General features: G+C 39.2%; 1 protein-coding gene across 2 annotated transcripts in view; it reads left to right on the top strand.

The window, feature by feature from the left end:
• The window catches only part of lsamp (limbic system associated membrane protein), a 90,929-nt gene that overhangs the window by 39,039 nt on the left and 35,418 nt on the right, over positions 1–16,472 (top strand). The window contains exon 2 of one of the 2 annotated variants that reach the window (XM_049724775.2): positions 14,442–14,520. In XM_049724775.2, the coding sequence (XP_049580732.1) occupies positions 14,442–14,520 (79 nt within the window). Of the gene's footprint in view, positions 1–14,149; positions 14,521–16,472 lie in introns of those variants that run through there. The other variant, XM_049724774.1, reaches the window with a different exon arrangement.

Genomic DNA, 16,472 nt, shown 5'->3' with positions numbered 1-16,472 from the left:
ACAAGAATACAAGAATAGCTAAAATTGATGTGTGCATTTCTATACATCATCTAAAATGTTAAATGATAGGAGGGGATGCCTTACTGAAAATAGAAAGACCTCGTTTTGTAGCTGCCTGATTTAGTTATAGTGACACAAACACACAAACTCCCAAGGTGAAAGCAACACCAGCATGCTATCGCAGCTGCTACAGAATAACAAGTAACCAATGGCAGGATTTGCATTGCATGGCCCATGTGCTCGGCTCCCTGTGCTTCTTCGGGTGTTTGCTCAATACACATGAACGGAGAGATGAGCCACTTGTTGAAACCTTGCCCCAAATGGCCCATTACCGGTGGCCAAGAGCCCCAAAAGCTAGTTTAATCTAGAGCAGTGACACTTGCAATGATAAATCTACGTTTCTTCACAGCATGAATTTATGACATATTGCCGGGTCAACGCAACAGGTGGCTTTCAATGGTTTCCTAAAATACTATTCGGAGATGATGAAACAAGCTGTGTCATTAGGGCTGTGTTCAAACGATGTTCCCGATAGCCTCAGCAGCCCCGTTTGGCCCAAATGTGGCATGCTGGGACATTTTTTCCCCCTCCTTAACACCCTTGCTAAGTTTTCTCTCATCTATCACGATATGGCCATGGGAGGTACGATGCTGGTGAATTCTCAATTCTCAAAAGTCCACTCTGTCAGCTTCAGCTTGTAGTCTAGCACACGTCAATATGTTCCCTCTGACTTTCTAATGGGCTTCTTCATGCTTCCCACGTTCTATGACGGCTTTCTACAGAAGAAATGTGGATGAAGGGCAGCTTTGAAGCACGTTTGTAACTCCTGCAGAGTTGTATGAAGCACCCCACCCCCTGTCAGGCACCGGCTCCAAAATATATTCTGACTCTCAATAAATCTTGATCATATCAGGTTTCTCGAAAAACTAGTTCATTAATGCAAATAGTGTGCAAAAGAACCCATTATCGCAGCAGTCACAGCCTGTCACGTTTGCACATTGTCCCCCCCCCCCCAACCTGGTGGTCTGAAAAAGGGGTCACCGTGAGTATAATGTAAATGGCAACTTAGCGGGAGAGCATACAGTAAAAATCCTCCAGCTTTCGAGAAGTGTTGAACAAAAATAGGCCAGACAGTGGAATTGAGATTGAAAAAAAACGAGTTATGGTTTGTTTTTTCTTCACTAATATTATTATAGTGAGAGTATGATTTTCATGTTGTTTGGTTATTAAAACTGAGTCCTCTATTTTCGAGTTGGTATTTCATTATTAAATAGATAAAAGTTTACTGCAAATGACTTTTTTTTTTCATTATTATTGCTGTGGTGATTGATGTGCTCTCAGGCACTTTTAAAGGCACATTTTAAACAATCCATATAAAATTGATCACGGTAATGACTTGAGGGAGCAAGCCAGACAGTGAGTTTGAATAATTAAGTTAGTGGGAGAAGGAGCTGGTGTTGTGTTTGAAAATGCAAACCTGTTTCCTGCCTTTTTTTAATGTGTTTTCTTTTGGGCAGCCATTGTCTTGGCTCTGAAGGCAAAATATTGTCAGGGTGGCCCAAAACGTCTCAAATTATTATTTTTTTACGAGAAGCTATGATACGTATCAGTATAAGCTTATTGTGTTTTTGAACGATACAATTCGATACAATAAAAGCAATTTTGATACAATATTTTGTAATTAACTTTTTTTTCAATTACTCGGTGTTGAAGTCAATTTCTGTTCATTTCAATGGCCCTATTTTTTACTTTTACAAGTGCTAAATCAGTTTATCACTGACAGCTAGTCAGTAGTTACTTTTGACAACTAATAATCTTTAGCTGAGTTGTAATTATTATCTGGACAGCAAACAAGACAATGCCTTTCCTTTGAGTGTTTTTCCCTCCTCTGCGTTTAGACTTTTCTTCCTGTAGCATATCTTACATTCTCTAAAGGAAATAATTTGGCATTATAAAAATCTCCCCTCTTGCCATTGTGTGTATATGAGAGAAATGAAAATATGTCACGCCGTGTGAGGTATGGATTAGCATTTTTGTCAGCATGTGCACATTTATAGAAAGTGTGTGACCATCTGTTGTATTAAACATTTGGATGTCATTGAATAAATGTAACTAAATGTGGGTGTATGCACTCCAGATACAAAAAACAAAATGCAACTGTATTTAAATTATATATCAGCTTTCAAATTGCATTTTATTTTGCGACATGGTGGGATAGCTGATAGCACGTCTGCCTCCCAGTCAAGAGCTCTGGGCTCAAATCCCCACCTCTCACCCAAAGACATCCGGGATACAATCCAGCTACGCTCGGCCCTAACGAGCTTAAGTGGAAGAAAACATGGTGGGTTGGATGTTTTGTTCACCTCCATATGTTTTTTAATCATACCCTCGCTTTATAGAAAAGAATAAAAAAAAAGAATCCAACAACAAAGATGCACATCTGTCCATTGCAGCTACTTAATCAATTTATCCATGCACCAATTTCTCCTCTGAAGGATGCTTTTTCTGATTTGCAGGCCTTTAGTCACACCAGCACTCACTTGCAAATCAGCACCAACATCTGCTCATGCATATAATGTCCTCTCTCACTTTTGAGTCTGTCCGTATTGCAGATGCTCAGGGTAAACACCAACCTTAATGTGAATCTTGTGGGACATTAGACTCTCCATCTTTGAACTGGCTGGTGTCCGGGTGCAAACTCAACAATCGGCAGAAAAAAAAGGAGACGATTGTGGACTTGAGGAAGGTCACAGCCCCTTAGTGTCTCCTCGCCCTCACAGACTCCCTCATCTCTATTTTGGACTCCTTTCCATTTCCACCACCATCACCCTTAGACCTCAAGTGGGATTAAACCATTCAACTCTCTGCAGGAGAGGATGGTCTTCCTGCCACAGCTGGAAAAAAACTACTCCAGCTGCTAACGAAGACGTTTGTGCAGTTCCGCACGTTCATCATTAAGTTCATCCCTACCTCCTTCATTATTAAATGGTACATTGGCAATGTGAACACGGCTCAGAAGGTGATTGGCTGTAAGTTCCCATGCATACAGAACCTGTACGGTTAAACAACTCGAGGCCGTGCAGGTCGAATTCCTGCGGGCACTTCTCACCCTGGACACGGCTTGTTCGGCTCTCTCCCCTCAGGCATGAGTCTACGGTCCATTCAGACCAGAACCTTTCTCTTTCCCTTCGGCTCTCAGACAGATTCTTGAGCACAAAATAAGACAGTATCTCTTAAAACATCACACTGATATCTCTTGCACATTTCTATGCTTAGATTTCATTGTTTATTTTCTTGAGCTGTTAGCATTCCATCTGGTTTATGTCACACACACACACACCCCCACCCCCCAAAAAAAAAAAATTGTGAATGGAAGTTTCACTGACCATAACAATGAAATAAATTGTGTCTATTCTGATGGTGCAATGTGCTGTACTTTTGATGGTGGATATGCACAAAGGTGCAAAACTGATAAATGTTATTTTCTGGATTAAGTATTTCCGTCATTGGAGTTGATTGAGGACTGGTTGAGAAACTTTTGTTGGCTCCAAAAATTGGGAGTCACATTGTATTGCAGACATAGATTTAATATTTATTTATGAGTACAATGACACACATTCTGATTTCTTCTTTTACTGTACATATGAGTGGACATGAGTGGACATTTATTCTTAATTTTTCAGGTGGCTTCACTTGCAGCAGTTTTTTTTTTTTTTTTTTTGCTTGCTTGCTTCAGACACTTTGGTGGCTCTCACTTTATAGTTGGTGCTTGGGTGTCAAAAAATGAGAATAAAATAGGAGGATCTACTGACATCCAGTGGGCATTGGGTTTCACTACATGAGCTTAGTAGCTTAACACCATGATGTAAAGAAAGCTGTTCATCTTCACCAGTTTAGATTTCTAACAGTGTTCCTTAGTCTATATGTCCCCCGCACTTTACTGTTCTCGCCTATATAAAGAAAGAGCATATCATTCTTTTTAATAGTGTGAATACAAAATGTATTTTTGAATTCTTGTTACACTGACTTTCAAAACATATCCTTTGCATCGTGGTATTTATTTATTCCTTGATGCCACGCATGGATTTCTGTCACCTGGAAAATACTGGTTGGGCACTTTCAAGAGCTGCTGCCTTTCATCCCAGAGACTGCATGAAATGCGAAGGTCATGCTTTCCTAGTTCATGTCATAAGAAACTCAACAGGGAAAGAAAATCAGCGTGTGATTTACTCTCAAGTGACTAATGGGGTAGAGAACCATTGGCCTTACTTCCATTCAGGCAGGGTTCACTTCCCATTGTGAAAATCAGTGCCGGTAGTAGTTTGCAATGTTGTTTGCCAGAAGTCAGCTGGCCACGACCCTGAACAGGATTAGCTGTTTTAGAAAATGGATGGATGAATTTACCCTTCATGAGGCCTCAAACTCATATTATGGTATAATTTACTCTAATGGGGTTAGGAAGAATATTTGAATGAGTTATATAGTCACCAAGCTAACGACGTCTGTTAAAAGTATTTTGTAGCACCTCTTTGTGGTCTACATTTCATTTTATCTAAACAGTTCAAATTGCTTCCTCCTGCTCTCTCTTCTTGCTCGGCGTGTTGCATGATTAGCTACTCCTCGTACTCCTTTAGTGAAAATGATACTTGTTAGAAGTATATCTTATGTAGGTGGGGATTGGTGACTTAAAGGAGAGGAGCCGCAACAAATGACGGAGAGTGTTTAGCCACAGTGGCAAATCTTAAGCGTATGCCTAATTTAAAACATCTCCTGCATATTCCATACCCTCTTACAATGGGCGTTTTGCAGCTTTGGGAACATTTTATGCGGGGAAGGAAAGGGGATTATTTTTCAGATCCCTCAAAGATGGGACAGAAATATGGAGAGGCTCTTTCATAGCCCATTTGCGGAACACAGAACATCAGTCACACTAATTCTATATTCTCTTAGCTGTCACTAAAAAGGGGCTTCGAGCTATGCACTCAACTGTAGGCCTACATTGCTATAAAGGGAGATTAGAATTTATTTAGGGCTAATTGACACACACACACACACAGTTTGGAAATTGATGTGTGTGCGTATTTGAGTGTACACGTGGGTACTGCCAAAAGTTGCTGTCAGGGATTTGGAGCCCATAAATATTTAAAAGTCACTTGCAACTTAACTGCTTCAATGCGACAAATTGAACATACTTTTTATTCTTTTTTTTTTTTTTTTTTTTTTAAATGTCTTTGACTGGCCATTCATTTTGGCATTACATTTCTCCTCATGTGCCCCTGACACTGACACTTAATCAGGGGTGACTTGTTGTGGCTCCTACCATTACTGCATTTTACTCATTACACACAGCTCAATAGTCCTCTTTGAAGTCACTCTTGCACATGGACACAGATACACGCACGTGCACGCACTACTGTGGAGATCATTTCTCTTTCTTTTTCTCGGATGTTTCTATAGCAACGGGAGAACGGCTTACAAGTGTGACAATAGAAGCAGTCACATTAAAAGGGCCCGCTTTCTAAATCACTATCTCGTAGCTAATAGTGGGACACTTACACAATATATAAAAATAGGCACGAATGACTGTTTTGTTGTACTGTGGGCCGTTATGATTAGCACGTTGAATTTACAGTTCAGGGCTGGAGTGTCAAACTCATTTTTGTTGCGGGCCGCCAAGAAAGTCTTAGTTTCCTTCAGAGGGCCGTTATGATTGTCAACACTTTATACTATATACAGTATAGGCTGCACAACAAACTGATGAATTACAAGTTTTTAAATCAGAGATGAGTAAAAACTATTCAACTATTTTAAAAAATGAATGGTAATAAAAAATGCTTTTTTTTAAAGTGAAGACAGTTTGTAATTTTAATATTGACACTTGAAGCTGATGCATGATTTGTCTTCGCGGGCCACATAAAATGATGTGGTGGGCCCCCGGGTATTGAGTTTGACACCTATGGTACTATAGGTTTGAATCTTGGCTCAGCACTCTTGCGTGGAGTTTGCATGTTCGTCCTGTGTTTGCAAGTTGTTTTGCCTTTTGAAAAACATGCAGGTTAGCTTGATTGAAGACTAAGTAGGAATAAATGCTAGTATGTTTGTCTATATGTGTTCTGCCAAGTGATTGAGCAGGTTTATACTGCTTCTTACCCAAAGTCAACTTGCTTATGACAAGTAGAATAGAAAATGAAAATATAATACAGAAAATAGATTGATGGATTAATCCAAGAAACGGCTTCAGGCTAAAGTGCCCGCTTTTATTTTCATGTATTCCACTTTTCTTCTACATAGCAGACTATTTGGAGATGCAAAAATCATGAATGCCCCTGATAAAACTCAAACGCGCCCCGGGAAAACATGCAAACACCACACGGAAAATAAAATGAGCCAGAATACAAATACAGAAACTGTGAACTGGTTTGCTGACTGTTTGCAAGACCATACTCCTACAGCTATATTTGATCATCCTGAAATGTGCTGACTACATGTAAGAAAACATTCATTGCTAAATAGTACATTCTTCACTTTACTGAAAAACGCAATGCGGCCATTTTCTTCAGAGCGTCACACCTGCTTACAACTGGTAAATGCCAACTGAGATGACAGTACATTTTCGCTCAAACGATATTCTTGGCAAAAATAACTGCTATTATGTTGTTTTTGTTTTTAACAAATGTCAACTGAGGTCATAAAATCGTGGGTTGACAGATGGCAGTGTACGCATTTATGTATCACAGAGCAACTTTACACGAGGAAAAATAGCCCCTGAAATATTTAAGATTTTACCATATGGTTGGGATAACCTGCTTATATGACAAGATACTTGCAATAAAATGACATAACAGTCAATTTAATTTGATTCATTTAGAGCATAACTCCTCGATTCTTCATATCAATACGCTTCATGGTTTTATCCGAGCAAATCAGGCTTCAACTGGAAAATGAGTGCAGCCCTTGTTTCAGATAGATTTAGACATATAACCTTAATTGATGAACTGATTGACCCACCTCAGACTTTACTTAGACATGAAACCTTTTGAATTACAGGTGAAACATCTTAAGCAGAGAAGAGTTCAGTGCCTTGATTCAACTTATTTCCAGGGACAAATCAGAGTTGTAGAGTAGCTAATAGCCAGCAGATGTCTCCCCTTTACCAGGGAAAAAATTCCATGCCCATTTTCATCGTCTTCCCTGTAGCACCAGTGACTAAATAGGCCAGTGATAGGCCTGTTTTTGTTAGAACTCGGCAGTTTGATGGATTGGGTTCATCACAGATCTCCTCATAAATGAGATTGACGGTAGAATTGATAAGCAGGTCATCCATGTCTGATGTATTCTCATCCAGCAGTTCAAACTAATCTTTTTCCCCCAGAAAGTGGTGATTTCTGACTTATTGTACTGTAAGCCAACTTAAATGATAAGATTTTGTGTGTGTTAAAATATCAGGATGAAGTGAGTCTGATTTTATTTTTCAAATATGACAATGATGTTTATCTTTTTACTGTGAAGTACTATCAGTATAAAGAGTCATTTATTCATATTGCGGACTGCTTATCCTCATGAGGGTTGCAGGCGTGCTTTTCAATTTTTAATCAGGCTGTTGGGCTTGTTGAGCAAAAGTGAACCACTGTCTGTGTCAGGAATGGGCAACCGGCAGCCCGCAGGCCGCATGAGGACCCCGAGCACACTCTGAGTGGCCCTCTGATTAATTAATTATCAATACCTTGCTCACCATAAATAAAAAGAGAAAGAAAAAAACATTGATTTAAGATTATTTCCAAAAAATTTAGGGGTGGGGGGGGGGGGGGGGAGATTGGGGAAAAATCTCAGCAAAATTTTAATTCAGCCTTGAAAATACCCCAAAAAATACCAAAATATTCTTTAAAAAATCACTGAAAAATATGCAAATCTGTGGGTGCTGAACCACGAGTATGGAGGGGTTGACTGTGATTTTAAGTTGTAATATCATAACATCTAACCCTATACTATGACTTGAGTAAGCCTATTATTTGCAGATTTGGAGTAAGATGTAAAATAAATATCTTGGTTAGATCTGGAAAACAAAAAATCTAAATTGAACTCGCATTGGGCAAGGGTATATATTGGAATTAATAATATTAATATTGTAATTGACCATGCTTTGAATCCCCACAAACACACTATAATCCTTAATTCATACATAAACCTGGTTTTTGTTCCTTTATTAGATTTATTTTCACCTCAAAGCAAAGGTGAAAAACACTTCCTGTTCGTCACTTTTGTCTGGCAACCGAAATAAGTTTGTATTTGGACTTGGAAAGTGCCCTCCGGCAATGATGTGATGAAAAGCTCAATTTGACCAGAGACAAATAGGCCTTGTCAGCCTGTGGGTCCATGTGAGAGGAAAAAAAGGTTACCTTGATATGGTTTGAGAATGTGGCCACAGAAAGTCTACATGTTTTCTTTTCCTGAAAAAAAAAAAATAACTTTTAATAATTCTCAGAGCATTTTATCGAGAGAAAAATAATATAGATGTGTCCTACAATAGAGTGACCCCAACATGATGCTCCCATTTAACAATCTAAGAACAACATTTGAGTTTAAATCCTTTTTTTTTTTTATTCATCTGAGGTGTCAAACTGAAATATTCAGCTCCCTCTAGGTATGCGTTGGCTGGATTAGTGCATTAGTGATATGCAAATGATTTAATCCTGAGTGAAAAGCCTCAGTATGGTCTCCATTTGCCCATTATGTAACCTAGCAATTGTTGTGTACATACGCCTCGCATCTCTGCATATTAGCTGTGAGTGAGTATTGTGTATCATTTTTATTTGAACATATACGATGTTCCACAAGCCCCTAGAAACTTCACAACTCATTGATCAGCAACTGTGATGATGGACACAGCAAACCTGGATTTTTTTTTTAGCATTTTAATGAACTGGAGTGGGTGATGCATTAAAGTATTAAGTGCCTTTATTTGGGTGACATCATAAATAATAGAGTGGCTTAAAGCGTCTGCTATGTAATTAATTAACAAGGATTAACATGCGTGTCTATCATTAATTTAATAATTAAATATCACCTCATTTCGGTCCCACTCTCAGATTCAATAAATCATGTTTAAACATCTTTCTGTGTTGAAATTATGTTGCCACAGATAATGTAGTGGTCCACACAACTGACTTGTGCAGTTAGCATAATCTGACTCCTGATCAGTTACTATTTTATAAATAGCTTTGGAATGTTTTATATGAATACTAATTAAATTATGATTGGGACAAAATAGATTACCCAATATCACTTTCTAATAACGAGCTATTGGGATGACCAATGTCCAACAGAATGTAATTGTGACCAAATTAGCCCGCAGGTCTGTTATTTGCAATGCCCTACCTCAGGCCATTTTGGAATTTATTTCCTTGAGCTGGCTCCTTTACGGCCCAGCACTCTTTTACAGGCTGGAAGGGAGCTGCAGCCCAGTTTACGTACCCTCGTAAGACGGTCCCCGTAATGATTCTACTCCCAAGCCGTAAACGTTCCAGACAATGACTATTAAATTAACCGTATATATAATTTAAATTCCTTACGTAGAGTGTATTCCTTACTCAGGACTCAGCACCATAGTTCTACTGATGTCTTACCAACCCAGTTTGGGCTGCTCAAATCTCGAAAAAAAAATAAATAAATTAAAGTATAAAACATGTTGGGGTAATTTTTGGTGTTGTGTGTGAAATTTCAATCATAGAATTTAATTTTATTTTGTGTACTGTAGGACACAAAAACCACCTTGCTGTCCTCCTCTTGTCACAGTGCTGTATTTGTGACTGCGCATGGCTGCTACTTTTCCATTAGCATGGGAAGGTGACAGTAAAAGATCTTAAATCTCCAATGATGGCTTGCTAAGGGAAAACTTGAATACATTTATCATCTGCTTCCCATCACTTCACCCCCCCCCCCCTATTTCTATTTCAATTTGCTTTTCACATCTCATCCATCCATCATCTACATCGACCGAATCTCAGCTATATGTCTCCGTCAAGTGTATTTTTGCCATCACTCTGTACCCAAAACCTCCCCCTGAAAATCCCCTTATTCATTTCTTAAATGGGTGAGTGTCCTGCCAGTACCCCCCTCAAAAGACTATAGGCATTATTGAATGAAATGCAGTAAATGTCACAGTTGGGGAAATTGATTGCCACATTGCTTGGCTTTCACCCTTCATCTCCTCCCATGTGTTTGGCCCAACTACAATCTTTAAGGCTGAAGATCATTTCTATTGGCTGGATAACTGAAGTGAAACAAAAAAATAGTAGAGCTGCCACTTTGATCAAGACGATAGAAAATGCTCAAAGCTGTTGTTTCTTTTCTTCATTTATTAATTGATCAAATAAACTTTGGTAGAAACTCATTGCAACTAGTTTTTTGGGGTCTTTGCTAAGTTTTTGAGACGGTGATTAAAATGTTATGATTTTCATCAAACATTTATATTGTACGCGTCATTAAATATTTTATTTGTGTACCATTACCATTTGTGCGACAATCACTCCATTTTTCTGGATTTTACTGAGTACACGATATATTCAAAACATTTTTTTTCTTTTGTTGAGATGAATATTATACAGAAAATGTTTACTCGTATTCTCAAGGCTTGTACTGCCCCACAGGCATGTACACTCAATGTTGTAATACAATCAGCAAGACCAGCATTGAACATCTGCGAAACAAGAGCGAGCCAAAGCGTGTCCTCTGGGAGCCAGTGACCATGAACACGCTGCCATATGGGCAGGCCAAAGTTTTCTAATGAGGCCAAAAAATGATTGATGCCAGCAGTCACTTGCTACACAACAGTCTGCATGACCAAAGGAGGCTCGATCAAGGCCAAATGAGTAATTGAAGCATCATTTTATTGCCAGTGAAATTCAAATTATATTACAGCAAAAGCTGAGCCACTCCAGACTGCTCCAATCTTCGATGACTAATAACTGCGGGACATTTGTTGGTTTTGTTGTAACAATTTCTTTCCTCCCCAGCATATTTTGTTTTATGACGAGACTAATGGCCATATTTCGCCCACCCTTGGGTTAGACCCTTCGGTTCAAACCCTGAATCGTATCCATCCATCTCAAGGTATCAGCAGAGCTGTTGGTGGAAATCAATAATTTGTTGTTGATTTATGGTCGTGCTTGAAACTTGAACCTGACCACATGTGCATCCACCTTGTTTCCAAAAGTAGGACAGGTTCGTTAGAAAGCCTCCACAATCTTTGAAAAATGGTGGAACCTAAAAATATGTAGAGAAATCTCTGCCTTGAGGTAGTTGATGATCGAGATGGATATTTTTTTTCCCCATTTCTCAACTGAGTCCCAGTTTTCCGTATTTTTGATGATGTACAGTACAATTTTGCCCACTGACCTTGCTTCTAATTTCAATACAGTGCTATTCTTTTTAAATAACACTTGCATTGGTGTCAATTTGAAAATCACTATTCAAAAATATAGTCATGTTTATACATAGGAATTACATATGTCATACATAATTTATTTATAACCTCCGACTGAAGATATTTCCAAGCCGCGCCATCAATCTGCTTCAGAATCTCTCCCAAACCACCTGGTCTTGAAATAAAGCCAAATGGGACTGCGTCTCACTGTGATGCTTTCTTTTTTTTTTCCAGACAAAGGGAAACGCTCAGAAAGCTGGGAAATAGCTGAGAATCGAAAAGTGAGTGTGTGGCAAAGGTAGTAAGCAGTTTGAAAAAGACAAAGTAGAGAAAGGGAGCTTGTTTGTGTGTGTGTGTGTTTGTGGGGGGGGGGGGGGGGGGGGGGGTTTATAAATAAATGAGGCTGAGCCACGAATTGGCAGCTTGGATGCGAGGGAGGCTTTGACTGGGTCGCCATGGAGTCGCTGTATATACTGTATGTGCCACTTCAGCGAAAAACAAGTGCGGGGAGATTAAACTTGGACCAGTTATGATTTGTGAAAGATGCAATGAGGTACATCTCTTGGGTAAAAGAATAAATCATTTTGGTCACCTTTTATTATTTGCCTGGCTGTTAAATATTTTTGGAAATGGAAGCATTCGTAGTTGTATTTTTCCAATCACTGATCAAAAGAAAGTCTATTCACTTTCAGACAATGTAAATTGCTAGTAGCCGTCTTTCCTGTCAGTCTCCCTCAAGATGTAATTAGGAGTTAAAGTGAATATAAAAGCATGCATATTCAAACACAGCTCAGCCATCCAACTAACTCCCAAGAAACCTCCAACACACACACAAACACACACGCATAAATTCTTCATACTATTTTGCCGCTGTCTCTGCTTCTGCCCTGGGTAATAATCAGAGCATCAACCATAGACAAATTTCCATTATATGCAATTTCATGGACGATAAACCAATTGAATTTGTGCATGCCTCCTTAATATCTGCATGTGAGTACTCCCAATGAGAAAATTATATATTTTTATGTTTGTTTGTTTTAATTTGAATTGATGGAGTTCAGTAGATAGAGCAGAGGAGAGCTCTTGCAGCTCTGACTGGGGACAGGACAAGATGGAAGCTATCCAAGCTAGATGCGAGGGTTGTAGTCTGCTGGAGGTGCTTAGTATGTCATTATTTTATTTTTTTTTTTAGTTTGTCATCATTCGTCACCTTCCGGCAGTAGAGGTGCAAGTCGAGGTGCTTGACCAAGACAGTGAGAGCAACTTTCTGTCGTGACAAGATTTGTTTCTTTATCATGGAGATCATCAAGATGAACGGATAAAATGTGAAACAAATCTATGATAAAATATTCAATTCCTTGTCTGCTGCTTCCTAATTAAGAGAACAGAGGCAAAATGCATATTAGAAAATGTAGATGAGAATTAAGTGAGGGCCTGCAGACAAATGAGCTTTTGGCTCTTCTGTATATTCCTCTGAGAAATTTCAGAGAAAGAAGCAGAGTCACTGAGCATGTTTGTACCATGAGCATTTTTATATTTTTAGTGTTTAATATTTTTTATATTATGTTTAGATTATATAGATCCACATTCATTTCAGCCTTTCAACTTGATTTAACATGACCACGTTTGATCAGTCATAATCATTCATACTTAGCACTTTGCCAAATTCAAATGAACAAGATCTTTAGAAAAAGGAATATTTTCGCATTGCCCACGCATTTATTATGCGCTGATCATTTTATTTCAGATCACAAGAGGATACTAGTATGACTTTTGCTTCTTGGAGTACTTAATCGTTCTGCCAGAGGGTAATGTATGGGTACCACAATCTTTACTGCCCGCCCTAAGGCCTTACCAATGTGCAGACTACAGCACATTATTTTCTCTGCACAGAGGGTGACTTGCCGCCAAGTGCCAGCTGGTGATGGAGGAGGTGAGAATGGACTCAGTGATGACTTCTATGCAGTCATCATTGTTGGCAGCTGGAACTTTGTACCCACAGAACACAGTATACAACATCGGTTGCACTTTCTCTTCCACTTTCTTTTGTACTGATTCAGTTAAACTCCTGCAAGTGGAATAGTGGAGGGGTAAACATGTAGGTCGGGAGTCAGCAGAAAACATTATTCAAATACGCCGTGCAGATAATGAGACCAAAAATACTTCAAAGGTTTCGGATGCTGCTTGCATTATACGCTACACCAATTAAATGCTCTTTTAATCATTGTTCTGTGAGGGCAGGATAAGTCACAGCACCTTTAAATATTTAGGAATCTTTATCTATCCATATCAACAATCATATCTGATCTTTTAGCTTTTTATAGGAGCCTGTGAGTGTCGGTGCTCGACACAAAGGTTAGAAAACAAAAGGTTGCGCAATCTATATTTCATTTACGGGACTGAAAATGTAACTCCTTGATGCCGGCATATTATCAAAGGTTATATGATCAGTCTTTGTATGTTCACAGCATGTTATCTTCAAACATGCATAATATATTTAGAAACTCGTTAGGATTTTACTTTACAGGAATTTTAAATTACACAAAAAAAGGCCATGTGTCCCTCCTAAACTCTTGTCCCTTCTTGTTCAGTGTGCCACTTAAAGGGACCTCGGGGGGTGCTGTTGTCTTGACAACCAATAGGGAGCATCACAGCCAGGCACTGGATAACCAGAGCGAGTGAGGGAGAGCAAGGCAGAGAGAGAAAGAGGGGAGTGGGGGTAGGTGGGTGAGAGAGATTTCACAGCACTTTGTACGCCGAAAGCGTTGCACATCATTGGTGTACCGTACGAGGACAACGCTGCATGTTTTCATCCCTAAGTACTTTACTGGACTGTATTGGACCTGATTGACTGTTTAAGACTTCTGGACAACTACTCTGATTCATTCTGTCTCTATCTCTTGGATTGCTGCCAAAACACTTGCTGCAGAGCTTTAAAAAAAAATGCTCATCGGACGCAAATCGTTTTGGAGGCAGTTTCAGGCTTCTTTTTTCAGACTGTTATGTCTCATTCCTACAGGATTCCCCGTCCGGAGTGTGGACATGCAGCGGGCCACCGACAACATCACGGTCCGCCAGGGTGACACGGCCATTATAAGGTAAACAAGGCTCGTTTTATAACTTTGGCGGCCTTCCTTAGAGCTACTGATTGGTTGGAAGTGGAAGCAAGCAGTCTTGGCAACATGATGTGTAGCAATTCCTCCCAACTGCACAATTTGTGGCCATTCAGTGTCGGTTTGATGTGAGTTTTGTGCAGATAATTGTTGGCCATGAATTTGTTTAGAGAAGTGGAGCGGGCGCCTCAATAACACAACATCCCCTTTTATCATAGTACAATAAAGCAAAGTGAGGCCTTGAGATGTTCTTGTGGGTGCCTGCCTGGCAGAATTAGAACAGTTACTTCTTTAGATGCATGCTTGACAATAGCACCATGTAAAGTAGCAGAATTATTTTGAATGAAACGTACATATAGGATGCTTGATTTTGTAAACCTACAGAGCTAGCCATATTTGTATGTTAGTTGCATGGCAAAGTTATGTTTTTATAATACCCATGCAGCCCCTATCCATTATAATCACGTCCTAGACAACGCAAGCTGTCAACAGCTGGGCAGATGTCACTGACCACGTGATGTAAACCATGCGTTGCGTTTGTGGCAGATTATGCACAGAAAATATATATACATACATATATGTATGTGTGTATATATGTATGTATGTGTATGTATGTGTGTGTATATATATATATATATATATATATATATATATATATATATATATATATATATATATATATATATATATATATATATATATATTTCATTATATTTAGTTATATATATTAATAAATATAGATATACATATAATTAATAATCATTTTCGCGTGCCATAGCCTATAGAATACAGTTAATGAATATTGCGTCACTATTTGAATGAAGGGTTCTTTTCTGACTTGTCTGACCCAAAGATTACTGAAGGTCTTTATCTATTTATCTACAAGCTGCTCTAGCATTCTAATCATTTGAATCTTCTTATAGTGACATCTGACCGTCGATAGCGTTGGCACAGACCTTAGCCATTTCAATCTAGGGCATGACATACCAGTACTAGTAGTTCTCGTCCCACTGTTTCAAGATGTGGGCCACTGATCACTATACTCTTCACAGCACCTTTATTGCAGCTGGGCCAGTTGTTTTAAAAAGGCAGTGTGATGGAAAATTGACTTTTAAATTGCTCATATATATTCATAGTTGGCTATCTGGATTTGCTGCCTGCCCACCAAGTGTGAAATCAATCAACCCAGCAAATCTTTCAGCTTTGTAAAATAGTATCTGCAAATGAGGCATTATGATTTTTTTTTTTTTCGAGATGGTGACAGAACCGTGTTCCTAATTTACATAATACTGCCCCTACACAGTCTGTCAACCGATGACTTGGTAGCTCAACTGCCATGTCCGAGAGAGTCCAAGCATATTTCAGGGTGGGAGGGGGGAGCACTCTCTCTCTCTTTCTCTCGCTCTCTCGCTCCCTTTCTTGTATTGATTGGATTGGACTGTCCATCAATTGGACTTTGATTATCAGTGAACTGAGATAAGAAAATGGGGATAATGGCAAGGAACAAGTGGAAATAAATCTGATTGTCACAGAGTATGCGCCAATCAAGAGTTGCAAGAAAAGATGAATGGCGAGGATGGGGAGGGAGGAACAGAGGAGTGTTAGTACAGTGACAGTGTTAGTACAATCAGCACAATAATCCCTTCCAGTCCCTCCCAGGCCAATGTAGGATTTTCAAATCAATTTCATTTTTGCTCATCCCACAGTGTGCGTGTTGAGTGGCTGCCAGTGGAGTCATTATCATCTTGTCCCAATTTTGTTTTGGGACATAGCGGTATCTAGGGGAGAGTGATCCGGGATTTGCCGAGCCTGCAAAGTTTAATGAAGTCTTTTGAAATACTTCAGACATTCTCAGTCTTTAGTTCCAAATACTTTGATTTTTGCTCAGTTGGATCTGAATTATGCCTTCTCCAGACCAAACAACTCGAAGCTCTCCT

This window comes from Syngnathus scovelli, chromosome 7 (assembly GCF_024217435.2).
Source record: "Syngnathus scovelli strain Florida chromosome 7, RoL_Ssco_1.2, whole genome shotgun sequence".
In the NCBI taxonomy this organism is placed as follows: domain Eukaryota; kingdom Metazoa; phylum Chordata; class Actinopteri; order Syngnathiformes; family Syngnathidae; genus Syngnathus; species Syngnathus scovelli.
Note: the sequence above shows the minus strand (reverse complement) of the source record. Positions and strands in the feature narration are given on the sequence as shown.